The sequence below is a fragment of the Littorina saxatilis genome, linkage group LG7 (genome assembly GCF_037325665.1).
Source record: "Littorina saxatilis isolate snail1 linkage group LG7, US_GU_Lsax_2.0, whole genome shotgun sequence".
Taxonomy (NCBI): Eukaryota; Metazoa; Mollusca; class Gastropoda; order Littorinimorpha; family Littorinidae; genus Littorina; species Littorina saxatilis.
This window is the reverse complement of record NC_090251.1, coordinates 11655834-11681589: the sequence shown is the minus strand read 5'-3', so window position 1 is coordinate 11681589 and position 25756 is coordinate 11655834. Positions and strand designations below refer to the sequence as shown.

The following is a 25756-nucleotide window of genomic DNA, read 5'->3' as shown; positions in this document are numbered from 1 at the left end:
AGAGAAACATAAAATGATCACACATCCAACTTTACCTGGTGGATGAGAGCCACTGTGGGGTGGTTACAGCAGTGCAGAAACTGGATGTCAATCACAGACAGCTCTTCCAACCTACACAAAAGAAAGAAGGACAATTTAGTTTGGCATTCTTCTTCTTCTTCTTCTTCTTCAGCGTTCCAGAAATTCTGGTGACGTGTGAGCTCGTTTGCAGGGTTGTGATGTAGCGGAACTTTCCGCTACAAAATGTAGCGCCGCTACAAAAAAAAGTAGCGAATAGCGGTAAACTACTTTTTTTTTCGAAAGTTGTAAAAGTAGCGAAATAGTAGCGGCGCTACTTATTTTTTTGTAGCGAATAGCGATTTTGCGCTACAAATTCCGCTACATGTGTAATCTTTTAGGGACATTTGTGTTGATCGCGTGGTCACAGATTTATGAGCTGCTAACGAGTGTTTTCGGCGAATACTCACCGGAAGTTACATTGTTTTGAATCGCGATAGGCCTACTCAATGATCGATCGATCATTCACACTCAGTTCACACTTCATTCTCAAGAGCAAACGATGGCAGCCGGACGTGTATTACCGAGTTTTTTGGATAATTTTTTAGCAAGCTTTGCTTTCATCGAGGAGAAGGAAGACAAGTTTTTATTTAAATGCTTGTTGGGTTGCGCTCCTGCGAAAGTGTTCTCGTGTGGAAAAACCTCTTCCTACAACTTGAAGGTTCATTTGCAGGTATGTCTACGTTTTCAGTATTTTACTTCAGTATTTTACGTCTGTCATTTCATTTCGAATGCTTGCAACAAGGTGCCCTGTCAGTAAAATTTCCTCATCCTTCTCTCCTTCTTCTTTATAGAGAAAACATCCATTGGTGAAGGATGCAACAGCACCAAGAAAGAGGAAAAGAGAGCCGAGCCCAGAAAAGCAACCCACCATTGTCAAATCCATGAGAGTTTGTCCCAAGATCACCAAAACACAGGCAAGTTATTGTTTAACTGTTACATTTAGTGTTTATCATCTGGTTTGGTTATTTATTTAAAGTGCTATTGCACTTAGCTGATTGCACACCAGGGATTTTTTTAATATCAAGACCTGAAACCTGAAGACTATCTATATTTTGCAGTTGGACACTGCAGTACTAGAGTTGCGATTTTTTTGTGTTTGAAGAAGCCACCCCCTCATCCCTTGTGCAAACGTACATCAGAGAGCCTGTTCAGCCATCACTGCACTCTCTTCACACCAACACCAAGATGAAGAGCCTTTTCCTGCGGAGTAACACAACTCTGCCCAGCTCTGCTGCGGTTGAACGGCTGTTCAGCGCCGCAGGACTGATCCTGACCCCTAACAGGGGCAGAGTAACAGACAGTAATTTTGAGGCCAAAGTCCTCATCAAATACAATGGCGGAAAGGTGTGAAAGGTGTGAAAGATGTGATAAACAATCTGCTCTGCGTGATCGTTTTAACTTTTGTTTTTTAGTGAAGATTTTTGTAAATAAAATGTATTCTGACTTTGATTTCTTGTTCTGTGTTTACTGCTTGTGTGGAGTTAAAAGTAGCGGAAAAAGTAGCGGCTACTTTTTGAAAAGTAGCGGAAAAGTAGCGGCTACTTTGTGTAAAAAAGTAGCGGAAATGTAGCGGCTACAAATTAATTTTTACTAAAGTAGCGGAGAAGTAGCGGCTACTTTTTAAAAAGTAGCGATCACAACCCTGCTCGTTTGCCTGTTTGGGTTCCCCACACTATACTCAGAGAGTATAGTCACACATGAACACAAGTGACATGACAATGACTTTTTTTCCTCATCGTGTCAGGCAATAATGGCAGTACAGCAGTTTACAATAAAACTGAGTGATCACAGAAAAGTAGACGCTTTCTATGGAACAAAGGGGGATAATATTTTGCAATAGCATGCAATCGATAGAACAAATTCAGATGCCTTCAGGTGGTTTAATGATGTCTGAGACATGGACACTCATATGCTTGACAGATCAGGCCAAACAAAATCAAATTTTTGTTTCCGATGAGAAGGCCAAAAAAATAAGGGTTGGTAGGTCAGTTACTTAATAAAAAAAATAGAGCTACTTGTTAATTGTTTCTTGTTCACAAAAGCACTAATCAAAAAATTGCTCCAGGGGCTTGCAATGTAGTACAATATATGACCTTATTGGGAGAATGCAAGTTTCCAGTACAAAGGACTTAACATTTCTTACATACTGCTTGACTAAAATCTTTACAAACATTGACTATATTCTATACAAGAAACACTTAACAAGGGTAAAAGGAGAAACAGAATCCGTTAGTCGCCTCTTACGACATGCTGGGGAGCATCGGGTAAATTCTTTCCCCTAACCCGCGGAGGGTCAAGTCTTTATTACTGACATTGCTTTGCACTGAGAGTAAAGGATTGCAACTCCAAAAGAAGCACTCACTACTGAAGACTTACCGAACATTGAAAGCTTTCAGCTCTTTGTTGTCCTTGTCAAGGGGGATGACCTTGAACAGACCGTCATACAGACGAAGGCCGATGCAGCGACACTGTGGGTCAATGATACCCAGAATTCCTGTCTCCGATGGACGACCAATCCGATCCTAGCAAGAGGGAAAACGCAAAATGAGTGAATACAAACAAAGAATAACTCATAATCATTATGTAATATGTTTAGTTTTACACTACATATGTATTCACAGTATTGTCTTGATCGTTTATGAACGTGTGCTACACAATAATAATAAGTGCATTTAGTTGATGCAATAGGATACATCACATGGAGCCTAAGAAACTGAGAGACAGAGACAGAGAGATAAAAATAACCCATGAGTCAGGCAGAGCACACACACACACACTCACAAGTACGCACACACACACACATATTACTGCAAACCTGAACATTCCCATGGGCACGTGTGATGATCTCGATATTCTCTCCATCCTGCTGACACTCCAGAATCATGGCGTTGTATTTGGCTGTCAGCACAAACATGTGGTCTTTGCTCTCTCCCTGCAAATCCACGCAAACAATCATATGACATGTAAGCCATGTTGTTTTAAGTACTTCTAAAACAGGAGGGAAGAAAAGAAAAACAAAATGGAAAAATAGGAAAATTCATGGAAAACATGGTGATCATTAAAAACAAAAATTCAAAACGTATAAGCACTTGCATTTCAATCACTGAGTAAGAGCTTGTCATAAATCTACAAGGACTAATATCATTGTGGGAGGCACAAAAGCCAATTGCTAGCGGCTAATTAATAAAATCTAATCAGCCTGAACTCTAACTTACAACTGGCCTGAAGAGCTTCATGACACAAATGCGACCATAGATTCCAACTTCCTTCACTGGCCTCAGTCCTTCAGGTGTGACAGAGTAAATTTCCATGCGTGTGTTCTTTGCAATGATCAGGTTCAAGTCATCCGGCGACGTGAAGTTACCTGCATAAACCACAGAAAATGAAGCGATTGTAATCAATTCTGACAAGATAATACGGAGGAACAGAGAAGGGGCATTATAAAGAGGGTGAAATTAAGTTGGTGTACAAACTTGAAGCATTACAACATAAAATGAAAGTACAATCGAACCTGCCCTGGCACCCACCTCTTGATAACGACTACCTGCATATCAAGACCAACAATGACCAATAGATCCCCAATGACATTTTGTCTGTAGTGTATCATTTTGAGATTCACTTTTCCATAGAGGCCACCTGTCTATAACAACCACTTCTGGTTGGTCCCTTGGATTATCGTTCCAGACAGGTTCAACTGTTGTCTGTACATAGGTATAGAACTTGACTACTACTTGTCATTGTTGTTTTCTGGCCATTTGGGCACACTTTTTTTTTTATCTGACACATTGGCTGTAGACCTTCTGACAGTTTTGACATGTACGAGGTGTTTATGACAAAACAATTGTTTTAAAATTACTAATAGCTAGGACATTTTAACCGTTAGATCCCAATCTAGGTGGAACTGACTCTTTGTCAGAAACAACGCTGGACATTGGGCATTTTCATTCGCACGTCCAAAATGTTATACTCATTCAAAAACTATGCCTGGATGGGACTGTGAGTATGACAGGGACACACTGAGCCTGCTGCTCTGTGTGAAGGGAGACAACCACTACACGAACTGACGAAGTGCGTGCTGTTGGGTTTCTTGCATGGTATGTACCGCAAAAATTTGAAACTAAGTGTATTTCCAAAGATTGACATTAATCAATGGCTCTTATAAATGCATGACACTTTAGTGTGTCATGATATAGCGAGCCTGTTACAGAGACAATTCTCATCTTCTTCGACTCTTCGACAGTTCCAGCAGACCATTTTGATGATCATGCTTTCAACAAATCTGCGATGTGTAGGGCCTAATCACAGAAAACGACACTGCAATAGATTTGAGCTGGCGGGCGTGCCCATTCTACTAACCTGTTTCACAGGCACTCACTGCCGTCGGTTTATGAGCTGTAACAATATAATTGATGTGGGCCATTTTGAACTTTGAAAGCCCCGAAAATGCAGCAAAAATCCACCGGAAGTTTGCCACAATAGGAAGAATAATACGCATGCGTGGAATTGGCGGGAAACCGACGACCGCGGTGTCTTCCTGTTTGCAGACGGCTTTTGTTTCTTTATGCTGGTAGGCATGGAAAATGCTTCCACGTGATTTTCCTGATATTTTGTATAGCTAACTTGCATACAGACCGTCTATTATCATCCATGTATTGTCAAATAGTGTTGTCTTTATTTTAGCATTACCATTTCAGCTTCATGGTGCAAGCCAAACATTCGTCTGCTGCAATATATACTATCACTTCATTTCTTTTGCAATCTACGTGTAAAAATGTTGATCATGTTTAAAATCAAGGATAAGCCATATATTGTTCATAAAATAGCTAAAACTCTTCAGCTTCTGGGGGAAAAAGCCCCCCATACCCCCCAACGGGGCCTTGCCCATGTAGTGATGTACCCCACAAGGGGTCTACCCCTGGACCCCAGGTTGTAACCCCCCCCCCCCCTGGCTTAACTGCTCTGCCCCAGGAGAGGACACATTCTGAGGTCTCTTTGTCTATTATCTCTACCAAAGTATACCTGTCATGACAGGCCACCTGCAATGTAGGGACACTTTTGGCTGGTCCCAGGGGTGTCCTTTCATGGCAGGTACCACTGTATATGGGCCTCGAAGTCCATACATCGTCCCATCAATATTTTACAACATTTTAATTTGTCTTTTTCTGGTTTCAGATCACAGTCTTCTGTGAAACGGACAAGAAGATATGGCTGACTTTGGATTTGCACGCTTTGAGGACGACGATGCGAATGAGGAGGAGGAGGAAGAGGGAGAAGAGGTCAGTCAGTCTTTTTTTTACTTGGTCAGTTGGTGTGCGCAAATAATTTACAGGGCCACATAGGGCAGTATTACCTAATTAACTTAACTCATTGTCTCCCAGGTACGGATATATATATATATCAGTACCCACTCATATGGCTCTATCTGACCAGGTACGGATATATCTGCTCAGACTGTTAACTTCAGTCGCTTCCTGTAACGTCCATCTAACGCCTGCATTCCAGCGTGTTGATACACAGTTATTACACAGATACTACAATTCTGAGTGACCTGCTGCAGCACAGCTGGTCTTGGCTAAAAAAAAAACTTGGTCAAAATAGGTGGGGTAGAAAGTGTTAAGAGCCAACTGTTTGCTGTAAACTAGCCAAACAAATCTGAATGTTTTTGATGTTAATTGTAATGGCAGCGGCTTGCTTAAATTTTCAGAAACCTGTACACAAAGTTCCACTTGCGTGTCTATGCTTTGAATTGTGTTGTTTTTCTTTCTTTATTGATTGATTTTTTTCTTTAGCTCTGAGAGAAAATGTCCTTTCCCTTCCTTGGCTTTAAAGTTTATTCTAATGCACTAGCTATTCTGTTGTGTATAGACAAGAAGGCAGAACAATATTATTTATAACTTTCAGACACCTATACTATAGAGGCTGTTGACCACAGTCCAAGCTCACAGGGTACTACTGTTACTACTACTAGTGTTGCTGATAGGGTCCATGTCGACCAAAAGAGTGGGATTCTCTGTGTGTGGAGTTCCTGTATTCAGGGAATACAGGGAATCCCACAGGGTGGATTTTTTTATAAAACTTGCAAACCATACTCGAATTTCTAAGAAATATCAAAAAAGATCGAAAAACATCAAATTCTACCGATGTCGCTAGCATCACGTGACTTTCAGCGATATCAGCGAAACGTTACAGGCACTACACGTACCCTGTGGTATTCCCTGTGTACAGGGAATCCACCTACAGGAACTCCACCTACAGGGAATCCCACTCTTTTGGTCGACATAGACCCCATCAGCGTTAGTGTTAATGTTACACATATAGATGACGGGAACACAAAATAAAATTCAGACCTGTATTGATATATATATATATATTCAACTGGTGTTTTTTTGCTTTGCAGTGGCAGGCCCGTACTCTCAAGGATGGCCTTCTGTTCCTGTTGGACTGCTCCAAGTCCATGTTCGAGCGGCTGGACGACGGCCAGTGCCATTTCCAGTTGGCCATAAGGGTAAGTACTAATTTGGCCACAGATGTATCTAATAACCAAAGGGGAGTAATCGCTCTTTTCGATGCATCTAATAATTACAATCACAGATGTATCTTTTAGACAAATATTTGTGTGCGTGTGTGAAAGTGACTGTGCGTGTATGTGAGTTGCTGCCCTACATGACAACCGGCATAACGGGCAATGAGTAAGTGTATGTGAGTGTGTGTGTGAGAGAGAGACTTTAAGGCTGACACTTAAATGAATACAGTGGAGAGAGAGAGACTTTAAGGCTGACACTTTAAATGAATATTGTGGAGCCTCCCTGTATAGACCCCCCAATTTCAGACACACACACCCCCCCCCCCCTCCCCCCCCCCCCCCTTAAGACCCTGGTTTTTTCTCAAATTTTCTGTTCATAACCTCTGTAAATGTACCCCCATTTTAAGACTCCTTCCATTTTTGAGTCACTTGAGAAAAAGTGACTCTATGTAATCGGTCAGTGTTAGTCTGTCCGGCCGGCCGGCCGGCTGGCCGGCCGGCCGGCCGGCCGTAGACACCACCTTAACGTTGGACTTTTCTCGGAAACTATCAAAGCGATCGGGCTCATATTTTGTTTAGTCGTGACCTCCAATGACCTCTACACTTTAACGATGGTTTCGTTGACCTTTGACCTTTTTCAAGGTCACAGGTCAGCGTCAAAGGAAAAATTAGACATTTTATATCTTTGACAAAGTTCATCGGATGTGATTGAAACTTTGTAGGATTATTCTTTACATCAAAGTATTTACATCTGTAGCCTTTTACGAACGTTATCAGAAAAACAAGGGAGATAACTAGCCTTTTCTGTTTGGCAACACACAACTTAACGTAGGGCTTTTCTCGGAAACTATAAAAGTGACCGGGCTCAAATTTTATGTGAACGTGACTCATTGTGTTGTGAATAGCAATTTTTTCCTGTCCATCTGATGCCTCATATAATATTCAGAACTGCGAAAGTGACTCGATCGAGCGTTTGCTCTTCTTGTTAAGACATTATTTTCTCAGATTTTTGGAGGTGTTAAAATAAAATGGGGGTTAAAAAAAATTCAACAAAATAGCTGGCTTTTTCTCTTGGGTGTGGGTGCATGGGCAATTATTTCACATTTGTCATGCCCATTAAAAATTTTTAAACATCCTTCTAGGATTCCAGGTCAGGAAGTATCTGCTCAGAGAGAGACCGGGGGGGGGGGGGGGGGGGGGGGGGGGGATTAAAAAATATGTCTTATTATTATTACCTACTATAATTGAATGAGGGTTACGTAATTTATCAAAAGGGTCAGGGAAATGAACCCGTTGAAATGTTTGCAGTTGCTCCTGTCTCACAATTTAGGAAGCAGGAATAATTTTGGTTTAAATTGCATGTGTTGTACTTTTTTATTGAGCAGCTTAACGTTTTCAGAATGCACAAGAACAAAGTAGCAGTATTTTATTTCTATTTTATTTTTCTATATTTAGAATATTTTTGTTTTTGCATGTGCAGTGCATAAAAACAACAATGCAGAATAAAATCATCAGCAGTGATAAAGACAGTGTTGGAGTGGTCTTCATTGGCACGGTAAGGGAAAAATAAATCAAACATATTATTGTTAATGGAGTATAGCGCCACATTTCCCATTTGAACATACACTTTATGTTGATTTTTTGTTTTGTTGAAGGGTTAGTTTTGTGATCACAGAATCTTTCTTTTTTTCATGGCTGATGCAGTATTTAGTACCTAAACCTCGTTTTTGTCATTGAAAAATGTCTTATTCTTGAGAAAAGAAAAGCTCATTTAAGAAGACATTTGTTGTGGTGAAGGTGCAATAACCTAACTTCAGAAGCAAAGGTTCAATTTAATGAAACCTGAAACAGACAACTTTGCGCAGTAAAACAATATACTGTACTTTGTGTTACTTGCATGCAGGAGGAAGTGTGAGAGCTTTTTGAGTCACTTGAGAAAAAGTGACTCTATGTAATCGGTCAGTGTTAGTCTGTCCGGCCGGCCGGCCGTCCGTAGACACCACCTTAACGTTGGACTTTTCTCGGAAACTATCAAAGCGATCGGGCTCATATTTTGTTTAGTCGTGACCTCCAATGACCTCTACACTTTAACGATGGTTTCGTTGACCTTTGACCTTTTTCAAGGTCACAGGTCAGCGTCAAAGGAAAAATTAGACATTTTATATCTTTTCTCGGAAACTATCAAAGCGATCGGGCTCATATTTTGTTTAGTCGTGACCTCCAATGACCTCTACACTTTAACGATGGTTTCGTTGACCTTTGACCTTTTTCAAGGTCACAGGTCAGCGTCAAAGGAAAAATTAGACATTTTATATCTTTGACAAAGTTCATCGGATGTGATTGAAACTTTGTAGGATTATTCTTTACATCAAAGTATTTACATCTGTAGCCTTTTACGAACGTTATCAGAAAAACAAGGGAGATAACTAGCCTTTTCTGTTCGGCAACACACAACTTAACGTTGGGCTTTTCTCGGAAACTATAAAAGTGACCGGGCTCAAATTTTATGTGAACGTGACTCATTGTGTTGTGAATAGCAATTTCTTCCTGTCCATCTGATGCCTCATATAATATTCAGAACTGCGAAAGTGACTCGATCGAGCGTTTGCTCTTCTTGTTTAAAATTTATTTCGACAGTAGATTGCATCTACAGAGGTATTTTGCAGTAATCTTTGTGTTTTTGTTTCAGGAAAACAGCGATGGACCAAACAAACACATCAACATTTATCATGTAAAGGATATTCTCCATTTCAATTCTTCATTTGTGTACTCCCTGATTATTTTATTTTTAACAAATCTGTATGGATTTAGATAAGATGGTGTACACATTATTTTCTATACATCAGGAAGTGTACCGGAATGTCTCCGATCCTAATCATCTTGTGTGCTTATAGTATCGGACCGCATTTTAAAGATTCTCACACAATTAAGAGTAATAGCGTAAACATCTCTTCCATATCAAACGAAAGTGAATTGAGATTTCTACGGAGTTAATGAAGTCTTTTGAGAACATAACTGTGCTATTTTCTTGTGTTTTCTTTCACACTTTCATCATTTTTGAAATTTTTTCATTTTTCTCCCCTTTTAGGATCTTGGCCAACCGTGTGCGAGCCGCATCTTGGCTTTGGAAGACATGGAAGAAAGTAAGTGGTGATGTGCAAGAGCAAATACAGCGTACAGGGGACGCTCCCTTTTCAGACCTCCATCTTAAAGGTGGTCGTCTACATTGTTATACCGAAATCGCCATTTGACCATTAAAATGCAGAGTCTATTATCTACAAATATCAACAATACACCCCCTTTCGATCAGGAAAGATGAAGCCAGTGTAGCCGTTTGAAAATTCATTGTAGTATTCCAGCGTAGTACTCATAGTAGGATATCCTTATTTGGAAAATGCCAAGCGCAAAACTCCTCTCAAATCCCGTGCATTTCGTGCGTTTAAAAAAAAGCGTGGACAGTGCTCCAGTGTCAAACTGTTGCTGCACTTGTTTGGGCGTGGCTATAAGCACAGTGACATGAATTTGATTGGTCAGTATTTTTAGGCAAAGCACATGTTCTCAGCAAACAGAAAACAAAACATTGGAAGTGTGAGTCACGCTACCCAAAAATAAAATCCTTTTTTTCTATAACCTTTTTCCCCATGGTTCATTCATCATTTGACATAATTTTGTATCGAAATCTAACTATAAGATTATTGAAAAAAAGCAAAAATGTAGACGACCACCTTTAAGACTCCCTCCTTTTTAATACCCTGTTTTCTCAGACAATCTGTTCAGAACCTCAGTAAATTTACCTCCATTTTAAGACTCCCTCCCGACGGGCGCAGTGGCGTGGTGGTAAGAAGACATCGGCCTCCTCATCGGGAGGTCGGGAGTTCGAATCCCGGTCGCTGCCGCCTGGTGGGTTAAGAGTGGAGATTTTTCCGATCTTCCAGGTCAACTTATGTGCAGTCCTGCCCGTGGCTTAACCCCCTTCGTGTGTACACGCAAGCACAAGACCAAGTGCGCACGAAAAAGATCCTGTAATCCATGTTAGAGTTCGGTGGGTTATAGAAACACGAAAATACCCAGCATGCCTCCCCCGAAATTGGCGTATGCTGCCTGAATGGCAGGGTAAAAATGGTGATACACGTAAAAATCCACTCGTGCTAAAAACATGAGTGAACGTGGGAGTCGAAGCCCATGAACGAAGAAGAAGAAAAAGAAGATTCCCTCCTTGTTAAGACCTGATTTTCTAGAATTTTTGGAGGACTCAAAAAGGGGGGTTCCACTGTACGTATTACATCTTTGGTTTCTTCTTCTTCTTCTGCGTTTGTGGGCTGAAACTCCCATGTACACTTGTGCCAAAAAAATCACGAGTGTACTTTTACGTATATGACCGTTTTTTTTTACCCCGCCATTTAGGCAGCCATGCGCCGTTTTCAGAGGAAGCATGCTGGGTATTTTCGTGCTTCTATAGCCCACCGAACTCTGACATGGATTGCAGGATCTTTTTCGTGCGCACTTGGTCTTGTGCTTGCGTGTACACACGGGGGTGTTCGGACACCGAGGAGAGTCTGCACACAAAGTTGACTCTGAGAAATAAATCTCTCGCCGAACGTGGGGACGAACTCACGCTGACAGCGGCCAACTGGATTCAACTCCAGCGCGCTACCGACTGAGCTACATCCCCGCCCACATCTTTGGTTTAAGTATGCAAGAAAAGTACAGTGGAACCCGCCCTTTTAAGACCTCCAAAATTCTGAAGAAAACCAGGTCTTAGATAGGAGAAAGTCCTAGAATAGAGGTAAATTTACAGAGGTTATGAACTGAAAATCTGAGAAAATGGGGTCTTGAAAGGGAGGGGGTCTGAAATAGGGGGTCTTAAAATGGGGGTTCCACTGTAAAATGGAATGTGAAATGCCAGGTGTTCTCTCTCAAAGTGTGCATGTGAGTGCAGGTACAGTGGTACCTGTGTTGAAAGGACACATACATTGCAGGTGACCGAGCTATTATGACAGGTACATTTTTAGTCGAAATAACAAAATGACAACATAAGGTGTCCTTTCAAGGGAGGTGTTTGTTCATCAGAGAGCCCGTGCATCACAGGTACCATTGTACAGTGTTTGTGAATGTTGTAAACAAAAATGTGTCGATGTGAAAAACTAGTCGACCATTTTGCTTCCCAGCAGCTTGAATTTTAGGTCAGATTGGGACTGAACAGAATTGCATGCCCCTTGGGGGCCAGGTTTGAATTCAGGCCGGCCGGGACAGACACGGGTCAAATTTATGTGCAGACTCAGAAACGGTATCCATGTCCCACCCCCATGTCTGCCGTAAGTGCAGGTGGTTGATTACACCTAAACACGCATACACCTTGGTAGCCCGACTCTTGTTGCTGCTAGATTTCCAATGGGAGAAAGCAGCCCTAATTTTTCAGCATTGAGATAAGGCAAAAAAAAAAAATTGTCTGTTTCTGGTCACCCGACCGACCCTAAAATTTGGCGCCGACCCTAAACTTTTTTTTTCCAAACTCAAAAAAAATTTGATCAAAAAGCCTTGGTGGTAAAGGACAGGGTGAGAAAATGAACAACAAAAACATGTGAAAATGAAAGTCCGCTGACGATTTCAGTCTTTGTCACAGATTTGTAAATGTGTTGAGTGTCTTGTCTCTATGTATAGTGAATCCAGTCTCTTTGCGCGATTTTTAAAGTTAGTTTTATTGGTCTACATTTGGGGGGGTAAAAAAAAAAAAAAAAAAAAAATCATCCCTACCTGCCTACCCTATTTTTTTTAGCCATGTTACCAGAAACAGACAATTTTTTTTTGTTGGCCTAAGAGAGTAAATGAAATTCTTCTTCTTCTGCGTTCGATGTTGAGAGTAAATGAAATGAAATTCTGTAGTTTAGAAATGCACACTGTCTGGGATACGAGTCTCTGTATAAGTTTCATGTATGCATATTTCTTTTTTTTTTTCCCAGCTGGGTGGAAAAACTTCAACATGTTGTATGGCCATGACCCTGACTTCTCTCTGAGCGATGCTTTGTGGACGTGTGCTGACATGTTTTCCAAGAGGTGTGTATGAAACTGTGTGTGTAGTTTTGTCCATCTTCGTGTGTGTGTGTGTGAAACTGTGTGTGTGTGTGTGTGTGTGAAACTGTGTGTGTGTGTGTGTTTCTATCTTTTAGTTTCTTGCGTGTGTATGTGTCTGTGCATATGTTTCAATTGTGCTCTTTGGGTGTTTGTGCATCTTTACTAGTAAATGTATGTTAAATCGAACATTTCTCAACAGAAATTGTCACAGTGCTAATTTGACAAGAATGTTTTTTCCAATTTGTTTTTTGTTTTTCCCCTGATTATATGCTTCTTTGGGGGGTTAGTTTGGTTTGTCTCTTGCAAATGACTTTGTGTCTTTTTGTTATACGTTACTTTGGTGGTGTACAGACTGCCTTTGAAACTCGTTGCTGTTTATGTATTTGATTTTTAAATTTGCTCTATGATTTGAATGTTACTTACGCATTTTTTTTGTTTAGCCCTCAAAACCTGAACAACAAGCGCGTGATGCTGTTCACGAACAACGATGATCCTCATGCGGGCAACACTAATCGTCAGGTACATTATGAGTCTATAATGCGGTGTGCTGTGATGTGGTATTTTGTCATCATAGACATGAATAATTTGTGGATGTGGTGGTGAGGGGTCACTGGTTTTTCTTCTGGATGTCAGGTATCTTCAAGATGTCTTCAAGAATTTCGTCTTTGGTGTATTTTTTCCCTGTCTTTTTTGTGTGTTTTTCCGTCTTTTGTGTGTTTTTCCATCTTTTTTGTGTGTTTTTCTGTCTTTTTTGTGTGTTTTTCTGTCTTTTGTGTGTTTTTCTGTCATTTTTGTGTGTTTTTCCATCTTGTTTGAGTGTTTTTCTGTCTTTTTAGTGTGTTTTTCTGTCTTTTTAGTGTGTTTTTCTGTCTTTTTAATGTGTTTTTCTGTCTTTTTAGTGTGTTTTCTGTCTTTTCTTATGCTTGCTGCCTGCCTCATCAATTACTTAGCTCAAACTTAAATTAGGGTCTAATTTGTTCAAATTAGGATCTTTATGGGGTATGTTTGTCCCTATGTGAATTTTTCAATCTGTTTTTTACAATCTGAGTGTATTCTTCTGTGCAGATCCAAGCCCGGACAAAAGCCAGTGACTTGGCAAACACGGGCATTGACCTTGAACTTATTCACCTTGTGAAGTCGGGTCAGACCTTCGATGTCAACAAGTTCTACAAGGTTGGTTAAAGACAGTAAAGAGGCAGTGTAGAAATGCACATGGAAGTTAATTTGTTTTTGAATGAAAAATTGGGATATAAATATGAAAATATTTCTATGATTTATCAGAATTGGATGATTTTTTTTATAGATTGAAAGGTTTGTAAACCGGTGCAATGAATATTCTGTGATATTCTGGAAAAAATTCATGATTTCCATTCATTAATTTATACAGTGTTGATCTGAAAAAATACCGTCCGACCTTTGTTTACAGTCTAGTACTGGTAACATAGGACGCTTCTCAGTCTAGCATTCGTAAGTAAGGTAACTCCTATTAGTTAAATTGAGGTGATGTATTTGAAAGAAATATACCGTCACGGTTGGCCTAGTGGTAAAGGCGTCCGCCCCGTGATCGGGAGGTCGTGGGTTCGAACCCCGGCCGGGTCATACCTAAGACTTTAAAATTGGCAATCTAGTGGCTGCTCCGCCTGGCGTCTGGCATTATGGGGTTAGTGCTAGGACTGGTTGGTCCGGTGTCAGAATAATGTGACTGGGTGAGACATGAAGCCTGTGCTGCGACTTCTGTCTTGTGTGTGGCGCACGTTAAATGTCAAAGCAGCACCGCCCTGATATGGCCCTTCGTGGTCGGCTGGGCGTTAAGCAAACAAACAAACAAACGTTATATGTCAAAGCAGCACCGCCCTGATATGGCCCTTCGTGGTCGGCTGGGCGTTAAGCAAACAAACAAACAAACAAATCTGAAAAAATAGTGCAAATCACAGTACAGTGGAACCCACTTTGAGGATCCCCTCGTCTAAGACCTCTCCATCCCTTTAAGACCTTTTTTTTTCTTATTTAATACGAAAGGATGATAGTCGCTTGTTCATTTCAATGCTTGTTATTCTCTCAGGTGCCAGGAGACTGGTTCCGCGTAACTCTCACTGACTCTATCACACATGTTGTATGCATTTAGAGCGCTTACTTCCCTTTGTTGATCAAATCTTATTTTTTCAGACTATCTGTTCATAATGTCTGTAAATTTACCTCCATTTTAAGATTCCTTCCTTTTGAGACCTGAATTTCTCAGATTTGTTTTGAAGTCTTAAAGCCATATGTACTCGATGACAATACACGCTAATTGCTTTACCAACAGCTGGAGACAGACTACATTAAGTTCCCTGCAAAATATTGTGGTCTAGGACCCCTTAAATGTTGAGATATTTGAATTTTCATTTTGATCTGGATCGTCCTATTTATAGATTTGGCAACAGATGTAACGTTGATGCAAGGGAGAGAACACCGCGGCTTTGTTGACATCCTCACTTTTTCAGAGGCTAGAACAAGCTGTAATGCATGTATTATGGTCCGCGCATGGTGACGTATCGTCATTATATGGTCTTATGGTGCGTTTGACATCGATTGTGGGCAAACTACACTTTGTAAACACGGGAGTGCGTTAGTATGCCTTTAAAGTAGGGGTCCCACTGTAGCTTGTTCAGTGTAGAGGCTGTGTGGCATTAGGCCAAAAAAAAAAATAGTCTGTTTACGGTAACCCGACCGACACTATTTTTTTCGCGCGACCCTAGACTTTTTTTTGGCATTTGGGGGGGGAAAAAAAAGGGTTTTTTGCAAAATAACGTAAAAATATGGGTTTTTTGGGGGGAAAAAAATAAAAAATCCCGACCTACCGACTCTATTTTTTTGGCCTATGTTACCGTAAACAGACCTATTTTTTTTTTGGCCTTAAACATACTGCTTCCAGATTATACATTTTTGTGTGTGGTTGTGCAGGACCTTCTGTTCACGGATGATGACGAGCTTACAGAGCTACCTGACCCTGCTGAACGCCTGGAGGAGCTTCTCACCAGGTGGCGCCCTAGTTCCTTATTGTCTGTTGCAATGTTAAACAAAGTTTTACTTTTTTTTTTTTTTTAAACAAGGACAGAAAAGAAAACACTTCTGGGGTTGGGACTTGAATGTTTCACGTAACCACTTCTTTGTTAAGTTTTTGCTTATCTTTAATTTATATGAAAAGAATACATTTGTAACACTTTGTGAAAGCAGAGATTTATAACACATGTACTTTCTAAATCGCTTGGATGTTTGGCAAACGTATGTGCATGAACCATGTACTTTTCGTTCACTATAATTGGTGATTTTATGTTGTTTACCGTACTTTCCGGGTTACAAGGCGCTACAGCGCATAAGGCGCACCCCCTTCTTTTTAAACAAAATTGTAATCCAGTCACCCATTGGGCGCAGGGGGCCGATAGGGCGCACCAAAATTAAAAAAGTATACCGGTAACAAACGGTCGAAGAATGAAAATAAGCCGCACATCAAAGGAAGAATACAGAGTGGAAATATGTGTGCTCTGTGTGCGGCGAGATCAAAGGCAGGTCCATTGTGATAGCTGGGTTGCCTTGTTTAAACACTGACCTTCTTCCCAGGGGTCAATGACCCAGTTTTTGCTATGAGAGGTGTTTCCCCTGTCATAGATCTGAGAGAGGAAACACTTCCTGCACCGGGTTCAGTGACCGAGTTTAACCTATGGGGCGGTCTCTTTGATGTCTTGAGAGGAAACTTGGCCAGGGTAGTACCTAGTAGCTGAAACATGCATTATCACAAGTTGTTTGACTGGTACTCAGGCGGTCTCTTTGATTTTTTTCGTATTTCATACACGGATTAGGCGCTTCGTTATACAAGACGCAGGGGTCAAACTCGAGGAAAAAAGTCGCGCCTTATGACCCGGAAAGTACGGTATATGTTTCAATTTCTGTTCAGAATGCGAACCAAAGATCACAAGAAGAGAGCAACCCGACGAATCCCCTTGACCTTGGGGGAAGGGGTCAGCCTGTCTGTTGGAGTGTAAGTGTTTCTCCATTGCATGGAATGAAAAGTGTTTTTGCACTGGATTGAATCAAACTGCAGATGTCCCCCGAAAGCGGTGTATGGCTCCCTTTATGGCAGGGTAAAAATGGTCATACACGTAAAAACCCACTCGTTCAAACAACACAAGTGGAAATTTCAGCCCATGAACGCAGAAGAAAGAAGAAACTGCAAATGTAGATGAAAGTTTTGTTTTGCTGTGGAATGAAAAGGTGGATCTTACTCTGTTTTCTTTCAAATGCAGTAAGATAAAATATGCATCAGATTCTTTCTCATTTCTGTAAAACTCGTGAAACAAAATGAGTTACAAAATGTCAAAACTTGGAAGATTTTTGTGACATTCCCATCGTACAGGAGAGAATAATGGTGTGTGAAGTTTTTGTGGAAAAGAGAGAGAGAGCGTTAGTGTATGGGAAGTGTGTGTGTGCTTGCATGTTCAAGATGTTGAACACTTCTAAAAGCAAACTGAGTAAGCACACTGAAATTGTGAACGATACACTCGCATTTGTTTGTATAAGTACTCTAAATGATATTGATACATACCCCCCGCGGGTTAGGGGGAAGAATTTACCCGATGCTCCCCAGCATGTCGTAAAAGGCGACTAACGGATTCTGTTTCTCCTTTTACCCTTGTTAAGTGTTTCTTGTATAGAATATAGTCAATGTTTGTAAAGATTTTAGTCAAGCAGTATGCAAGAAATGTTAAGTCCTTTGTACTGGAAACTTGCATTCTCCCAGTAAGGTAATATATTGTACTACGTTGCAAGCCCCTGGAGCAATTTTTTGATTAGTGCTTTTGTGAACAAGAAACAATTAACAAGTGGCTCTATCCCATCTCCCCCCCTTTCCCCGTCGCGATATAACCTTCATGGTTGAAAACGACGTTAAACACCAAATAAAGAAAGATACCTATATATGCAGAGCGTAGCGTTGACCTTACGAGTAATTTTCTATCTGCTGATATGCGAAAGTAACCGAGACAAACATCGATCGTTCTTGAAATTCTTTGTCAGTTTCTCAAAGAAATGCAGGAAATGGGACATCATTATTTGTGTGATGATGTCTTCTTGAACTTTGTTTCGCTTTTGACATCAGAGAGTTAGGAAGAGATGTCTTGGTTTGTTCAATCGGTGTTGTAGCTCTTTAACGGAAACATTAAAGGGAACAAGTTGAAGCTAAAACTGTTGTGTTGTGTTGTGTGTTATGCAGGTATAACCTGGTGAGAACCTGTGCCAAACCACCCATGGTGAAACTCTCAAAGAAAGACAACTCTGAGCTGAAGAGCCACACCAAAACATACCTCAAGGTAATTATGTCATTTGTGTTCTAAACGGTCTGAATTTGCCATGTTGAAGTTTAAAAAGAAAATGAAGACTTTTATTTTGATTATCCATTCACCCTTTTTTGTGTGCAGGTGGAAATGTTTATGATGAATATGTTAGAACACCAGCTCTGTCATTGCTGTGACTTATCAGTGACAATGCTTTTGAATGTGTCATTATAAATCTGTGCTTGCCTGAATAAAAAATTTGGAAGAAAAAAAACCCAATGTTAGAACACCCACTTTAAGACTTCCCAGCTTTTAAAACTCTACTCTGTTCATGAGCCCAGCTTTTAAAACTCTACTCTGTTCATGAGAACTGTAAATTCACCTTTATTTTTAAGACTCCATCTCTCTTTTACACCTGATTTGATCAGATCTTTGATAGTGGGTGGCCGAGTGGTAACGCACTTGCGCTCGGAATCGAGAGGTTCCGTGTTCGACCCTGGGTCGGGCCGCTATTTTCTCCCCCCTTTCCTAACCTAGATGGTGGGTTCAAGTGCTAGTCTTTCGGATGAGACGAAAAACCGAGGTCCCTTCGTGTACACTACATTGGGGTGTGCACGTTAAAGATCCCACGATTGACAAAAGGGTCTTTCCTGGAAAAATTGTATTGGCATAGATAAAAATGTCCATCAAATACCCGTGTGACTTGGAATAAAGGCCGCGAAAGGTGAACATTCGCCTAACAGGCTTGAGGTTTGCTGGTCGATGTGAATGCGTGATATATTGTGTAAAAAATTCCATCTCACACGACATAAAGCGCTTTGAACTTCGGATAAGGCGCTATATAAATAAAGAGAATAATAAAGAGAATAATAAAAATAGTTTTCAAAGGTGGGTTCCACTGTCACACCTGGTGCGTGTGTCAATTGTTCCTCTCCTGCAAATGACACCTATGCTGCAAATGACATCTAAGCTTGAAGTTGAGAATGAATTGAAAGAGTAAGATGTGGAAGAGGTATGATTTCATTCATTCACAAGTGTTTTATAATCACAGGTGTTTGTGTTTTGTTACTTTTCTTTGCATGTGTTTATTTTATTTTATTTTATTTTATTATTTTATTTGTTAGGACACTGTGGAAGTGCTGATGCCGCAAGACCTGAAGAAGGCACAGACGTACGGTGCGCGTCGGATCTGCTTTGAGAATGATGAGGTCAAGGCCATACGACAATTCGATGAGTCAGGTACATTGTTTTACACCTTCTGCATGCCTGTTCTAGTTAATTGTTGTTGCTCTTGGTTTCAATTTGTTTGTTTGATGTTGTTTTCTTTTTGAGGTAATTGTCCGTCAAGAAAAAAAATCTAAAACAGAGAGACTGCTGATGTTCCAAAAATCTTCCCCTAAAAGCTGCGTGTGGCTGCCTGAATGACGGGGTAAAAACGGTCATACATGTAAAAACCCACTGGTGCAAAAGCATTAGTGAATGTGGGAGTTTTAGCCTATGAACAGAGAAGAAGTTTCAAAAATCTAGGATAAATAACACCCAAACAAGAATAAGAAAGAAGATTATTATTTGTGTGTTGTGTCTTGTTAGTCTACTTTAATGGTCGATAGATCACTGCTCTGGCTCTTGGTGTAAAGCATATCTGCACAGTATTTCTGTGTCAGACGTGGATTTGGATGTCTAGATGTCTGATTATTATTTTGCTGTTTGAGGACGATCCTTTTCTTATGTATAATAATTTTTTTTAATGTAAACGGTCTTTTTCTTTTGTGTAATTGTTTATTTTTGTAACAGTATGTCAGAGGATTGTACGAGTGATAATTGTAATGTTACAGGATTGAAGCTGATGGGGTTCAAGCCGCGGTCCTGTCTGAAACCGTACTTCCAGGTCAAGCCAGCACAGTTTCTCTACCCTGATGAAGGGGTAAGTTTGTGAAAACATTTATAATGGAGTTGTTTCCTTGTTCTTTGTTACAACAGAAACCATACCCAGTAGGGCTATGAGTGAGGATGCAAGGATGATCATAATTTTATCTAAGACTGACTGTGTAGTAGCTCGTAAGACGCCAGCCTCCCAAGCGGAAGGCCGTATGTTTGAATCCCGGTGGGTTAAGGGTGGAGATTTTTCCGACCTCCCAGTTCAACTTATACGTAGACCTGCTAGTGCCATATCCCCCTTCGTGTGTATGCACAAGACCAAGTGCGCACGGAAAATATCCTGTAATCCATGTCAGAGTTCGGTGGGTTGTAGAAACACGAATCTACCAAGCATGCATCCCTCGAAAGCGGCGTATGGCTGCCTAAATGGCGGGGTAAAAACGGTCATACAGTTAAAAACCCACTCATGCAAAAAACACAAGTGTAGGTGGGAGTTTCAGCCCATGAGTGAAGAAGAAGAAGTATAGTAGCAGTGGCTGCAAACTTTGCTGTAAACATACTAATCATATCTTTCATCTCTTGTTCATGAAAAATGTATGTATCTTCAATCTTGAGAGCATCACTGGCAATATTTAGGTCGGACTGATGACTATTTATTCAGTTCCTGGTAATTCATTACCTCCCTTGCAGAGAGAGGCAGGATGACTTGCTCAATGCTGCGCCATGTCAAAGTAGCTGCATTTACATTAATGTCATGTGCATTTTTCACATCACAATCTTCCTCCTATTTTCTCCTTTTTGACAATATACCATTCTTATGTCTGATCATCGTAATTGTACCAGTTGCAGACCTGGGAACCCATACGATTTCGCTGTATTTTGAACGCGTGATTGTTTAGAATACGGTCAGTGGGGAAAAAAATACGATGAGAAAAATTCCTGACTACTTTTCTTCACAAGTGCATCCCGAAGCCGATCAAGTATTTTGACACATGATTCCAATTTTTGTCAGTAAACATTGAAAGAAGTTTTTGTTTTAAATGCATTGGAAATCTTAATTAACGGTGCGACGAATGCTTGTGAAGCATGTTTGAAAAATGGATGTTCAAATGCTGCTTGTAGTACGCTCATTTTTCTGAAAATACTAATACGTTTGTTTGAGTACAGTATACTCCAATTGCAAAATAACGTATGCGTACATGGAATGACATTGCGGGTTACCTGAACATTGACAATGACGAAAGAAAGATTGTGTGTGTGTGTGCGTGTGTGTGTGCGTGCGTGTGTGGGTGTGTGTGACTATGTTTGAATTTATTCGGATTTAGTTCTCTTTCCTTGTTTGTGTTATGATTATGTAAGTGTAAAGCGCTCTGGGCTTGTCACCACGAGGTTTACGCGCTATATAAGTAATCGTTATTATTATTATTATTAAAACAGGGGTACGGGTTACCAGGTCTGCAGTGGCTTTATGCATGACATTTGTCTCTCCTGTGCAGAGCGTGACCGGCAGTACAACGCTATTCACAGCCCTGCTTCGCAAGTGTCTGGACAGAGACGTGGTGGCCATCTGCAAGTATGTCCCCGGGAAGAGCAACCCACCCAAGTTTGCCGCTCTGCTACCGCAGGTAAGATAGTCAACATTGTCAGTAGAGAGAAATCAAGTTCAAGTTCAGGTTCGAGTCTGGTGGTGTAGTCTGTCATCTTCCTGTAATGTAAACACAATGTTGGGAATATTTTTGGGGCTGTTCCTTACTGGATGTTCAATGTGTTATGGACATTAAGTAAAGAGAATGTAAAAGAAAATCAAAACAGGAATGAGGGAAAAAAATGTTGATGTAAACCGGGGGAGCAATAGTTCAGAGAGTTCAATTGCCCAATCACGATAGCAGGGATAATGTTATACGAGGAGAAGATAAAATGTACGAGAGATAAGAGTAATATTAGGAAGTTTTCTTTAATTTGCAGCATATAGCGTTGTAAAAAGAGTATCAGTATGACAGTGATGGGGGGGGGGGGGGGGGGGGGGGTTGTTGTTATAGGTAACTGTGTTACCCTTGCTCACCTATACAGTAAAACCTGTCAAATAAGGACACCCTTGGGACCAGACAAAAGTGTCCTTATTCTGCAGGTGTCCTTATTAGACAGGTGCAAGTAAACGCGACAAAGTCAAGTTGAGAGAGAGAGAGAGAGAGTACTGCACATGTACATGTACATTTATAAGAAAAACAGAAGCTGTTTAGATTTAAATAGAGAAACATTTAATATTGACTGTTGTAAAACAAGTTTCAGGCATGGTACTCTCAAAAACGAAAATCCGAAAAAAACAAAAAAAACAAAAAACTGCTGATTGACTTGAGATTATTATTTTTTCTTACTCAAGCCTTGTTATCTTTCACTTATATCCCTCTCAGCTTCAAGGAGAGGGCACTAAACACATTTGAATTAGTAAAAAGTCGCCTGAGCGGCCCCCTGGACCCCCGGCTTTATTTCAGCTGAAACTGCCATTCCTTCAGTACCATGCCTGAGTTTAAAAACTTGTGATAATGCATGTTTCAGCTACTAGGTACTGCCCTGCCTTTGATCTGGCCCCACACACAGATTTCCACTCTGTTAAACTCGGTCACTGACCGGTCACTGACCCCCATGCAGGAAGTGTTTCCTCTCTCAGATATGACAGGGGAACCACCTCTCATGGCAAAAACTGGGTCATTGACCCCTGGGAAGAAGGTCGTGTCTTTTAACAAGGCCACCCAGCTATCACAATGCCTTTGATCTGGCCGCACACACTTATTATGGACCCAAAATACGTGTCCGCGTCCGTAATGCCGAGGTGGCCGTAACGTACAGGTGTTTTACAGTGTAAAGCAGTCCGTGCCGAGACTGACTGTCCGTATTCTGCGAGTGTCCGCTAAGTCCAGTGACCGTATTTGACAGTTTTCACTGTACTTCCACTTGCCAAGCAAGAAAACAAAGCTCTCCTGACGAAAGTATGTAATGTATTTAGCCTGGATTTTTAATTTTTAAATTTTTTTTTACATGGTCTGTTTCACAGGATGAAGAATTGGATGAACACAAAGTGCAGACCACACCGCCAGGATTCCACGTCATTTTCCTCCCTTTCGCTGACGACTTCAGGAAAGTCAAGTACGAGGAAACTCCAAAAGGTGGGAATCTTTGATAAATGAGGCAGAGCACTGTTTAGAAATCTGATGAACAAAGGGAAGTAAGCGCTCTAAGTAAGTCAACGAGAAATTAACTGGCTTTCTTTTACTGTCACGCGTCTTTTTTTTAAAAATTATTCACTATACCGCTTGTCGAGATATTTGAGATCAGTTGATTACGATGAAGAGTTGCATTACTGTACATGGATTTTATATCATTGTAATGTACACAGAACCAAAATGGTAAAGCAGTCAAGCATTGTTCTTGCCTTGCTGTGGAAGTGCTGAATATTTAGCGCTGTATGTTTCTGAAATGCTTCTGGCTTCTCCATCATTAGACCTGACCGGCACGGTTGGCCTAGTGGTAAGGCGTCCGCCCCGTGCTCGGGAGGTCGTGGGTTCGAACCCCGGCCGGGTCATACCTAAGACTTTAAAATTGGCAATCTAGTGGCTGCTCCGCCTGGCGTCTGGCATTATGGGGTTAGTGCTAGGACTGGTTGGTCCGGTGTCAGAATAATGTGACTGGGTGAGACACGAAGCCTGTGCTGCGACTTCTGTCTTGTGTGTGGCGCACGTTAAATGTCAAAGCAGCACCGCCCTGATATGACTCTTCGTGGTCGGCTGGACGTTAAGCAAACAAACAAACAAACAAAAATCATTAGACCTACCTTCCAGAAATCTCAGGCATGACACCCTCATTTTTGTCTAAATCAAATTCATATCATTGAAGAAGTTGCATTTTGTACAAAGAGCATGCTATGACTACAGAAAACTTCTGCCTCTAGTCTGGAATCATTGTTATATTTGTCTAGCTGTAATGTTTGTTTAAAGTTTCCTTGCATACAAAGTTACCAAAGGAATAAGGTATTTTAGGTTTCTGGTAAACAAATATTTATAACAATAAATGAATTGAGCTCGTCAGAGCATTCAAAGTAGCCTGTGCTTCCGAAAAAAAAGAAATTACACTTTCGTAATACGCACATAGACCTTTTTTGAATTGGAGTTCTTTCTGCTGGCATATGGTGCAATATTTGCAAGGTATAATGTTGAAAAGCTTTTAACCCTTACACTGGTGCAATTCTGTAACACATGTTACATAGCCACTGGTGAATTATCAGAGTGAAAAATAAAGAAAAACGGTCATATAGGTTTTGCATCCATGGGAGGTAATCAGAACCGACCAAACAGACTGAGCCAGTAGCGCGACATATGTCGTGACAACCAGGTGACAGTATACGTAAAGTAGCACGACATATGTCGCGACAACCAGCCTAAGGGTTTATCCTGTGTCGTTCTCTATCTGACGCAGCCAATGAGGATCAAGTGGAGGCGGCCAAAGAAGTGGTGAAGAAGCTCAAGTTCCAGTTCTCCAGCGAGATGTTTGAGAACCCCGTACTGCAGAACCACTGGAGAAACATCGAGGCTTTGGCTCTAGACAGGGACGAGCCTGATGCTATGATTGATTACACCAGTGAGTGTTCTGTGCTGTTCGTTGATTAATAGTGCGGGTGTATGTTTCTGTCTGTCTTTCTGTGTGTGTGTGTGGTGTATCTGTGCTTGTGTTTGTGTGCATGCAACTCTGTGTGTGTGTGTGTGTGTGTGTGTGTGTGTGTGTGTGTGTGTGTGTGTTTGTGTGTGTGTTTGTGTGTGCATGCTTGCAACTGTGTGTGGTGTAAACAAAAACTTTGTTAATACAGAACCTTTGGGCTAAATTAGTACAAAAATCCTTATTGTTTATCTTGGACCACCGAGGAAAAGAAAAAAGAATGGTCTGCAACAACAGAAGTGGTAAAGTTTAGGTTTGTTGCTGCTCCAAATTCAGTTGTGCTTTTGTTGTGCTTTGCTCTTTCTTTCTCCTCCTCTTTATGGGGGGGTCTGGAGGTGGGTCAGTTTTGTTTTTTTGTTTTGTTAGAAAGCATCTGATTGCCTTTTGTTCTCTTTTTACTTGACCACTGAAGGCCAAAGAGGGTACAGGAATAACGACACAAAGAGAAATTAATTTTTGAAATGCAACGTGTAAAACTGAATGTCAAGAGTAAAACTGTTGAAGTGATAAATTGACTGGTGTGATGTCATTAGATGTAACTGACTGGTGTGATGTCATTAGATGTAACTGACTGGTGTGATGTCATTAGATGTAACTGACTGGTGAGATGTCATTAGATGTAACTGACTGGTGTGATGTCATTAGATGTAACTGACTGGTGTGATGTCATTAGATGTAACTGACTGGTGTGATGTCATTAGATGTAACTGACTGGTGTGATGTCATTAGATGTAACTGACTGGTGTGATGTCATTAGATGTAACTGACTGGTGTGATGTCATTAGATGTAACTGACTGGTGTGATGTCATTAGATGTAACTGACTGGTGTGATGTCATTAGATGTAACTGACTGGTGTGATGTCATTAGATGTAACTGACTGGTGTGATGTCATTAGATGTAACTGTGTAATGCAGTGTTATTTTGGTTTGAACACATTTTTATTCAAAATACATAACATGAAACTATTAGCATTAAGCAAATGTGTGTGTTTCAGTGCCGGCTGACGACAAGATAACCAAGAAGGCAGGCAGTGCTATCAGAGAGTTTCGCGATCTTGTCTTCCCGGCTGACTACGCTCCAGGACAGAAGAAACGGGTAGGTTCTCAGCTCTCTTGTCTCTCCCCTCCCCCCCAAAAATAACAATAAAAAAAGATTGGTGTATGCCTGCCTTAATTGTAAAGCGGGGAGAGCACAGAAATATTCTG

General features: G+C 40.8%; 2 protein-coding genes across 3 annotated transcripts in view; one reads left to right on the top strand and one right to left on the bottom strand.

The window, feature by feature from the left end:
• The window catches only part of LOC138970685 (DNA damage-binding protein 1-like), a 41439-nt gene extending 36915 nt beyond the window's left edge, over positions 1 to 4524 (bottom strand). Inside the window, exons 1-5 of the mRNA XM_070343158.1 lie at positions 4417 to 4524; positions 3276 to 3424; positions 2876 to 2992; positions 2437 to 2582; positions 36 to 111 (exon numbers count right to left, since the gene is read on the bottom strand). Of these exons, the coding sequence (XP_070199259.1) occupies positions 36 to 111; positions 2437 to 2582; positions 2876 to 2992; positions 3276 to 3424; positions 4417 to 4480 (552 nt within the window). The 5' untranslated portion in view covers positions 4481 to 4524. The remainder of the gene's footprint in view (positions 1 to 35; positions 112 to 2436; positions 2583 to 2875; positions 2993 to 3275; positions 3425 to 4416) is intronic.
• LOC138970688 (X-ray repair cross-complementing protein 5-like) overlaps positions 4123 to 25756 on the top strand; it is a 58566-nt gene continuing 36932 nt past the window's right edge. The window contains exons 1-18 of one of the 2 annotated variants that reach the window (XM_070343167.1): positions 4123 to 4154; positions 5233 to 5336; positions 6458 to 6565; positions 8064 to 8138; positions 9273 to 9314; positions 9672 to 9726; positions 12544 to 12637; positions 13096 to 13174; positions 13721 to 13828; positions 15599 to 15675; positions 16590 to 16673; positions 17904 to 18000; positions 19089 to 19203; positions 19800 to 19888; positions 21339 to 21467; positions 22895 to 23006; positions 24313 to 24474; positions 25546 to 25646. In XM_070343167.1, coding sequence (XP_070199268.1) covers positions 5265 to 5336; positions 6458 to 6565; positions 8064 to 8138; positions 9273 to 9314; positions 9672 to 9726; positions 12544 to 12637; positions 13096 to 13174; positions 13721 to 13828; positions 15599 to 15675; positions 16590 to 16673; positions 17904 to 18000; positions 19089 to 19203; positions 19800 to 19888; positions 21339 to 21467; positions 22895 to 23006; positions 24313 to 24474; positions 25546 to 25646 — 1599 coding nt within the window. In that variant the 5' untranslated portion in view covers positions 4123 to 4154; positions 5233 to 5264. Of the gene's footprint in view, positions 4155 to 4559; positions 4628 to 5232; positions 5337 to 6457; positions 6566 to 8063; positions 8139 to 9272; positions 9315 to 9671; positions 9727 to 12543; positions 12638 to 13095; positions 13175 to 13720; positions 13829 to 15598; positions 15676 to 16589; positions 16674 to 17903; positions 18001 to 19088; positions 19204 to 19799; positions 19889 to 21338; positions 21468 to 22894; positions 23007 to 24312; positions 24475 to 25545; positions 25647 to 25756 lie in introns of those variants that run through there. The other variant, XM_070343166.1, reaches the window with a different exon arrangement.